The following is a 9,219-nucleotide window of genomic DNA, read 5'->3' on the forward strand; positions in this document are numbered from 1 at the left end:
TATGGGTTCTTGGTGAATTTTTATTTCATAGGTAAATGTTGTAATGTGAACTGCCAATAGGAAGGCAGAATACACTGCTGTATCTCTGAAACCTGTTTGTGGCTGCAAGATAAGAGAAGATATTTATTTATTTATTTATTTATTTATTTTTGGGGGTGGGGGTGCTTTCAAAATTAAAGCGGAAAGCTCAGTAGCCTGCAAAATGATATAAAGCAGCTATGTTGATCCAAAAAATCTCGTGAGCCTAAAATACCCATTTTGGTGTCATCTATTAAATATCAAATTACAGCACTCGCAGCATTATTCTTTGTACTTTTGTAATGTGGCAAAAAATGTCAAGAGGCAATGTTTTTAATGCCGGTCATTATTGTTCTAGTTGGTTTACTTGGTATGATTATCTGTTGCAACTATTTCTCCCTTTGGATTTTACATTTCACAACGACAAACTTCAGATTTGAATTGACCAAGAGTATATATTGGACAGTTGCTGACTGAAAGGAGTGGATACTGGGTAATACACTAACACCCAGAAATCTAAAAATATGGGGTGAATTATTTGGGATTGGGTCTGAACAAAGTACTCTATGCTTTGAACATTTTGTGAAGCGCTGTTGGATCCATCATATGCTGTAGCCCAGTTGCAGCTACGCCAAGACAAGGCTGCCCTCGTAAGCTATAGCAGACAGGAGGCCCTTGGTAATTCTGGAGCTCCAGAGATGCACAACTCAGGTGGCAGAATCTGTTGACCAGATAGTTATTAGTCATTCAGACCTCAAACCTGGTCTTTGTGGAGGAGTAAGAAGAAAAAAACAAAACAAAACAAAAATGTATGTTGGAGGAATCTGCTGAGATGGTATGATACTGACGGGCATGAGAAGCAGGTGCGACCAATAGGGAAGAAACAGCTGGGGGAGAACTTGAGCAGGATGTAAAAATAAAGAACACAAAGACCCAAGTATCATGAATAAAATATAGTAAAGTTTATTGTTGAAATCTGGCAACATGCAGAAATGTTCAAGGGGTATGAATACTTTTGTATATTTATGATGTGCTCTTTATTTTCATACACTGATTAGAGGACCATCAGTCAACTCTGTCCTGGCTTTACTTTTGCTCCACTGACTTGCTGTTATGAGTGACATTTCTCCCAGTGATAGTTCAGGTTTATCTTATCTCACACTATTTAAATTGCCTCTGAAGCTGAAAACATTCACTGGCTTACACTCTAAATTTCACAACAGCTTTCCTCTTATTTTCTGTATTTTTACATTTACCTTTGTGTGAATCTGCATGCTGTTATTTTGCCTGTCACTTTGTTGCTGGTACCCCTGAATTTCCCCCACTAAGGGAGAATAAAGGATATTTCGTTCCATCTTCAAAGTTTGTCAGAGAAAAAAATGCAGATTTCTTAATACAGAAGTAGAACTGTAGCTTTTCATTTAACAGGACCATACATATTTGTAAATAAAAATGAAACAAAAGTTCAGATTTTATTACATTTAATCATTTCAAAGTTTTCCTTTTCCTGTGTGTTATCTATTATAACTCCTCATTTCAGTGCATCACATGCTTCTTTTATTGTTGAACTCTGGCAACATGCAGAAATGTTTAAGGGGTATGAATACTTTGTATATTTATAATGTAATCTTTATTATCATACACTGATTAGAGTACCATCAGTCAACTCTGTCCTGGCTTTACTTTTGCTCCACTGACTTGCTGTTATCAGTGACATTTCTCCCAGTGAGAGTTCAGGTTTATCTTATCTCACACTATTCAAATTCCCTCTTAACTGCTGTAATAACAACAGGTTAGGCACCCCTCGGATCTTTCAGTTCAGAAACAGCAGAAGGGATGCACAGTGGCGCTGTCAACACTTCTTTTGGTTTAACGTGGCACGGCACAGAGGCGGTAAGGTTTGGGGCAATGAGTGGCTCCCAGTTTGTACTCCAGACTGGGCTGCTCTCCTGGAGGAGGGGAGAATTTAAACCTCTGAAGGAGGGAGGTGAAGAAGAGGAATAACTCCATCCTTGCCAGCTGCTCTCCAAGACACACACGTTTACCTGAGAAACACACATTACAACGCCTTAGTGTTACACTGATTTTTCCCGCCCAAATCTTTAGAGAGGTGACAATAAGGAGATTGTGGTAACAATGTCCGAATTGGTAGTAATGTTTTCAATGCCTTTGATGCTTATAGTCCTTAATAAGATGTCAACTTTTCTCTGTTTTAAAAAATGCCATTTCATATTCAAACAAAACGAGGAAATATACATAAGACATCCTCTGCCTTATTTCTTTTTTGTATTTTTCTTATGTACTTCTTTTTGATCCATGGTATAACGAGGACACACAGTATATATATGATGCACCTTGTCCTACTTGACACCTTCTTCCTATAATTACTGATTACTGAGCCGATGTGACGTGATTTTTCTCCAATGTGAGATCAATAAAGCCTATCTTGTCTTATCTTATCTTAAAAGCGAGCCACTAGAGCCGCGAAAAATCTCCAAAAAAACAAAAAAACAAAAATAAAATCTGGTTTTAGTAGCTCTTCAGCAAAATCCGTAAAATTTCTTCAGCAATTTTTTTATAACAAAAAATAGTGTTTAAACCTCCAACTGATTTTATTTTCCCTTCATTTTCATATTTTCACTGATTGTTCCTTGTTTTTTGAATAAGGACAAGTAGATATTAAGCAATTCAACTAATTATCATTGTATATTGTCTCAAGTAGAAAAAAAAATGGAATTTAAAAGACCAAAACAACCTACTCACCTGCAGAAAAAGGCATAAAGGCGTCTCTTTTCCTAAATTTACCATCCTGGTCCAGAAAGTGCTGAGGGTTGAAGGAGTGTGGAGTCTCCCACATGGACTCATCATGGAGGACAGAGTGAAGTGTTGCTATGATGATGGTGCCCTGAAAACAAAACAGTATATAAATGACTTTACCCATGTTGTTATGATCACAGTCCCATGAGGTTACAAACAAGAAAACAAGAGCTTCAGCAGAATATCCATTATTTTCCCGCTCAGTTTGTTGGTAAATTTTAATCAGTAAAGAAAAAGAAATGAGTACCCGCATATTTACTGGGTACCTATGCAGTAGCCTACTTCTTGGGTATTTTTGGGGAGAGAGATATTTAAAAAGTCATTACAGATGTAAAAATTCTATGTAATGTAAGAAGTTATTATTTTAACGGTTTATTGTCTTCATTGTGTAGGTCAATCAGGAGAAAAAGTTGTACCTGTGTGATCAGTTAAGACAATGTTAAAAACCAATGACACTGCGCTCCAATCAGCGCTCCTAAATTAAATCATGCCCAAAGTAAATAATGTACCTTTGGAATTGAGTATTTATCCAGGGTGGTGTCTTTGCTTGTCATGCGGGCCACATTGAGAGGAAGGATGTTTCCCATCCTTTGTATCTCATGGATGACTGCATCAGTGTAGGGCATGTTTTCCCTGTCAGCCACAGCAGGTTGTCTGGATGAACCAATCACAGCATTGATCTCAGCATGGACACGCTCTGTACAAAATAAAAGTAAGTAAGACAGTAAGTAAAATTTTATTTGTAAAGCACATTTCACATATAAAATCACAAATTGCTTCACAAAACACAAAGGAAATGCACAAAAAAACATGACATCAAATTAAATTAAAAGCCTGTCTATAGAAATTTTTTTAGCTGCATTTTAAAATTGTCAACATAATCCACATGACGTAAAAACAATGGGAGAGAATTCAACAGTAGGCATGCAGCAGCTTGAAAGGAGAACAACTCACTGTGAGTCTGTCCAGTGGGGAAAATGTACACCTTACTCTATTTTACTCCAATTTAAAGTCCACTGAATGTTCCTCACCCACCTTGTATGTCAGGGTAGTAAATCATGTACAGCAGCCCCCAGTGCAAAGTAGTGGTGGTGGTTTCAGTTCCAGCAGCAAACAGGTCCAGAGTGCAAGCTGACAAGTTGAAGAGATCAAAACCAGAATCTTTGTCCTCTTTCTGCCAAAGACATGAGAAACATTGCTGATAAAAAGTTTTACTTGTGTCTAACAAAGTGCAAAAGGTTCCTTAAGGCCTTTTCTGGGGATGGAGGGGTGACACTACTTAACATGAGCCCCTCATAATAACATAGTCAAAATTCAGCAGTGTCATTTGTGACATTTGACAAAACTTGGACTTCCTGCTCATTACTTGACGAAATTACTATATACAGTAAATGTCCATCGTGTGAGCTGAGATTACATCTGAAGACTCCAAGGGGGTCTTCAGATGTAATCTGGGGGGTTTAAGGAGAGGGAGGGTGGATGGGGGCCTCTGGCTTCCTTTACAGGTGGCAGCCCACTTCAATTCAGCATAATCATTCTTCTTATGTGAAATGCAAACAACATTAGTGGTGCATACTGCCACCTACTATACATGAATGTGTAGTGTTATGGAAATATATAATCATTTTTGGGTTAATCATGTATTTTTTTTCTTAAAGCAGTAAACGTTACCTAAATTCTAATCACTAACTGTGGTTTGGACCCTAGATGGGATGGGGGCCTGCAGACACACTCAAAGCAATACATTTATTCAACCTCTTGTAGATACCAGGCACAAAGAAGCACAGGAGGTCTTATGGGGAACCTTTCAAAATGGTATACTGTTTGAAAGCTTTTTTATGGTTCTTAATGTTTATCTTGGTTAATTCCTAAAAAAAACAAAAACACATGGGCTATTAATTAAAAGTTAGTTCCTGAAGTTGACATGGGAGAACGGACCTGCTTTGCCTGTGAGTAGATAAGCGCCTGGAGACTAAGTGTGTGTGTGGGACTTCACCGCTCAGTCTATTAAAATTAGGCTCCTGGGCTGCATCGAGCAGACAATCGCTTACAACAGCGGGGAAGAGACTTGGGGTTATAATACATGAGCTGTATGATACTGTTGTAAGTGTGTGTCTCTCTTTGGGATTCCAATTGTAATAAATACATGTATATTTTAAGTGTTTTGTCTCTGATAATTGTTTTCGTCCTTTGCTGCCAAATCTCTGAACCGGGTGAGACGGGCCGTAGTGAATGAAACAGGAAGAACTAGAGGCCGTCTTATCGGTAAGTACAGCCTTCATCTCATATATTCTATGTATTAGTTTATTACTTTTCTGTAAAAATCAGAACAATGCTTTTATAATCTTGATTTCCTCGGTTCCTAATATTCCTTTTGGACTCCATTCTTTCTGGCTCCTTTTGTTCATCCCCTAGTTGTTAGAGGTTGGCAAAAAAAAAACACACCAGGTGAGCCTTACTGCCACCATCTGGTTGGAGTGTGGTTCTTGATGATTTTATACTTCAAGTGTATATATCGATGGAGGGAAATTTGTCTTTTTATTCAATAAAATGGGTCTCCCAGGGGCAGACCCAGGACACGCTGGAGGGACTATGTCTCTCGGCTGGCCTGGGAACACCTTGAGATTCCCCTGGAGGAGCTGGCCCAAGTGGCCGGGGAGAGGGACGTCTGGACCTCCCTACTGAAGCTGGATAAGCAGAAGACGATGGATGAATGGATGGATGGATTATTCAATCAAACAAAAAGCAATCTCAATCAAAATGTATGCTCAAAATGACAAAAAAACATTTGATCACAATAAATACAAACATTTAAAACAATATTGTATGAAAATTTGAAATATGTGATCAAGATAATTTTCCTCACTATATGTATATACAAATACTAGAAAGATGTAATTCCATTCATCCTTTTTATAATAATTTCTATGTTTGCTCCATAAGTTCATTTACAATGTGCTTACTACATTAAACCTTTACATCCTAAATTCTCTTTCATGTTTATATTTTAGACATACCATTATAACAAATTCTCCTGTTTCATGAAGTATAGTGAGAATCAGGTCCAGTGTCCTTAAATGCTTCCTCTGTTTCCTGCCTTTTTAATCCTACAAAACTAACTTCCTGTTTTTCCACATCTCACCTTTTCTGCAATTTGTTCTTCATTTTTTGATAGATACTTAGCTTATTCTCTAAATTACTTTTATGTACTGTAAAGTTCTTCCTCTAGTTGGTTGGATTGCAGCCATTTGTGTTTAATAGTGCCAACTACATTGTGACATGTTGGGTGTGTGTGTGTGTGTGGGGGGGGGGGGGGGGGGGGGTGACAATCAGATTTCTAGAGGGTCCATTGCCCCCCCCCAGCCCCACCCCTGCATCTACTTAAAAGAATCCAATGCTTACGTCTCCCATTTCTATCAGGAAGGAGTCGATGTAGTCTCTTGGAGATGAGGGGTCAAGGTTCTCTCTGTGTTCTTTGATCCGAATTTCTAAAAAGTCAATTAGCTTCTGTAGATGGATGAATATTGTCTTATGAGGTCCTGGCAGCCACTTCATCACAGAGGGAAACATGTTGTATACCTAAAGATCAGAAAAGATAAAATGTCTTCTTATGGGGAAATAAATTGTTTTGATGGTAATATCCTGTATGCAAACTGGTAGTAAACAAAATGAATATTCATGTGATCTGATCTGACATTCATATGATATTCTCTAATGAAACTTTTACTAACTACAGACATAAATATAGATTAGTGGTATAAACAGCAATGTACGTTTGTAGCTGTGTTAGGATCTTCTGCCATTCTGGGCAATAGAAACTATTTTAGTTGACTGTGTCCATAGTGTAAAATACATGTGTTTAAAAAAAGAAGAATTACCTGAACCCAAAAACTTCCTTGTAATCGAAAAATCTCATTTAAGTTATCAAGAATAGTGAGGTACTCCTTGTCGTCGTACTCAAATCGGTTCCCAAAGACCAAACAGCAGATGATGTTGGACACGGCATTGTTTATCAGTGTCTGACCAGAAAATGGCTTGCCTTTCAAATCAAAACAGATTTCAGACCAAAAGCGGTCAATTTGTCAAAATAAAGAAAGCATTAAAAACCACAGGATAAAAATCAAGACTGTAGAGAGAGAATCGAGGACAGCATGTTCTCAGATCACATTCTTTTGAAAAACAAATCAAATTTGGTTGATGGCTTATTTTGTACCTTGCTGATCAGCAAAACCTTCAGTGAGGTACTGGCACTCCTGCTGGATGTATCTCTCCATGGTCTTCTTTCCCAGACCAAAGTTTCTCAGCGCATGAAGAGCAAACCTCCTCTGTACCTTCCATGGGTAACCGTTGGACATCACAATACCTTTTTAAAACAGGAACATTCATTAACACTGAGGATAGAACAGTCGTCACCAACTTAACATTTACAGCTTTTACAAGCAAAGGTAACTGTAGATTAAACAAATAAAACCTTTGTTCTGGAAAACCTCAGAAAACAATGGAATGGAGGGCCGATCCAGGAAGTCTTCTCCTTTTTCAACAAGAGCCTCTTTCACGTGTTTGTATCCATTAATGACCACAGCTTTTCCTCCAAAGAGATGAAGACTGAAAACATTGCCATATTTCTCTGCAAACTGAACACAGACAACAAATTAACATTTAAGTCAATTCCCAATTGGCGATTATGTTCTGCACTGACATCAAAGCTTGGTGCTGCGTGTGTAAAGTCATCACTTTTCTGAAACATTTAGCAACGTTTTTGTTTTTTCTTCCTTCAACACCATGTTGTAAAAAAAAAAAATTCACATAGAAATTAATATAAAAAATATTTTTGCAATAAATTAGAGCACAATTGAAAAGGAAAAATGTTCTAAAAAATATGTTTGGCCATCATTATACCATTGGCTAGTAACAAAAAAAAAGTTCACACTTGGCCTTTCTCATTATTTATTCACTTATCTAACCATGTCAGAAGCTGCAACTGACTTACAAACATCAAGAAAACTTGTTAAACTCAATACTCGTGAAAACACTTGCTTTTGTGGAAACATTGTCATTTAACAACTTCACAAATGTTCAATAAATAAGGTACAATTATAAAAACTTGGAACAAATTCTAAATGTACCTATTCAAGCATGAGGTCATTATGTAACATACAGAAGGTAAAGTCCAACAATAAATCAGGATATTTTACTGACTCTACTTATGGCAAAGCCCTGTCTTCTTTTTTATTGAAATAGTTTAGTTTCTTTTAATGCACCTACTTATATCTTTTTATTGATGCCTTAGTTGTGTTTTAGTATACCGCTGTGATACCAAAATGTGCCTTTTGAGGGATATTACAACATATGTCATGTTTGCCTTCATTTTACTCTTGAATGCGCATTTTAGGCCAGAAACATTTGAGAACACCTGGATTTTAAAATGTAGAGCTATTCTGATTTGAATTTTAAAACAGAGAAGCTGCCCCGCGTTTTCTGCCAGGCACTCTATTTCACCGGGACCAGTTTATTGTTAATTTATAAAGCTCATAAATGCACAGCATAGACGTTTAATGGAATAGGGTGCCTGGCAGAAAACGCGACAGAGCCGTACCGCAGCGCTCCTGTTGACAGTTGCCTATAAATAATCCCATACATCAGTGATCTGCAGGTGAATTCTCGCAGGGTTGAGTCGATGAAGATCTCCAATAAAGGGAAGAGCCTGCGGTCCAGGAGGAAAGTTTTTTGGTTTTCTGTTCTTCAAAATATCGCTCAGCAGCAAAAACACACAGAAAAATATTAAAACACTCCTGGTGTCTAACCACTCCAAGCCGAGAAGACTGTATAAAGCTTCCATTTCCCCAAGACTGCGCTCCGCTAACACAGCTTCAGTTCAGTCCAGGTGGATTATGAAATACTGAGCTGCTGAGCACAGCCAGTTTTCAAAATAAAAGCATCTCTCCCTCGCTGTGCAGATGTCTTAATCTGCATTGGCATTTATTAAATGTAGGACTAAACCACTTTAAACCTTTTATACCTGTAGGGCAAGCCAGTACAAAACATGTCATACATTTAATGCAGTATTTTTTGCAGATAGGCGTAAGGTTGTTACAATAAAATCTACTGAAAGTGTGACATTTCATCTATGCTTAAGCTTTAAGGCAAATGGTAAAGGCAACATACTGCTTGAGCTACTATGACATTTTTGTTTATATATATTTTATAAGTGTGTTGATTATGATTCATTTCTTCAAGAAATGAATATATTTTGTTTTTCCTTTTTTTTATATGTGTGTTTTCATCGAGAAATGCATATCATTTTTTTTTTGCATATTCCTTATTCAAGCCTTTGTTTTTTTTTTTTTTACATTTCCTTGTCTCCTCTTTTTACTTTACCGTATG

The 9,219-nt window shown here is 37.4% G+C and overlaps 1 protein-coding gene across 1 annotated transcript; it reads right to left on the bottom strand.

The window, feature by feature from the left end:
- Nucleotides 1–958: 958 nt before the first annotated feature.
- Nucleotides 959–8,708, bottom strand: LOC118556470 (cytochrome P450 2J2-like). The gene is made up of 9 exons (XM_036141397.1): nucleotides 8,474–8,708; nucleotides 7,307–7,469; nucleotides 7,049–7,198; nucleotides 6,714–6,874; nucleotides 6,238–6,414; nucleotides 3,871–4,009; nucleotides 3,345–3,532; nucleotides 2,782–2,923; nucleotides 959–2,063 (listed from the first exon to the last, which is right to left on the bottom strand). Exons 1-9 carry the CDS (start codon nucleotides 8,672–8,674, stop codon nucleotides 1,888–1,890), a joined length of 1,497 nt encoding a protein of 498 aa, XP_035997290.1. The 5' UTR covers nucleotides 8,675–8,708; the 3' UTR covers nucleotides 959–1,887.
- Between the last annotated feature and the right edge of the window lie 511 nt (nucleotides 8,709–9,219).

The sequence above is a fragment of the Fundulus heteroclitus genome, chromosome 9, assembly GCF_011125445.2.
Source record: "Fundulus heteroclitus isolate FHET01 chromosome 9, MU-UCD_Fhet_4.1, whole genome shotgun sequence".
Taxonomy (NCBI): domain Eukaryota; kingdom Metazoa; phylum Chordata; class Actinopteri; order Cyprinodontiformes; family Fundulidae; genus Fundulus; species Fundulus heteroclitus.

What these genes read in the sequence shown, in the direction of transcription:
- LOC118556470 (XM_036141397.1), bottom strand. Translation starts at nt 8,674, where the DNA reads ATGGAAGCTTTATACAGTCTTCTCGGCTTGGAGTGGTTAGACACCAGG. An exon ending in TTCACCTGCAGATCACTGAT is followed by an intron (nt 7,470 to 8,473) that starts GTATGGGATTAT and finishes GTCTGTGTTCAG; the next exon opens with TTTGCAGAGAAATATGGCAA. An exon ending in AGGTTTTGCTGATCAGCAAG is followed by an intron (nt 6,875 to 7,048) that starts GTACAAAATAAG and finishes TTGATTTGAAAG; the next exon opens with GCAAGCCATTTTCTGGTCAG.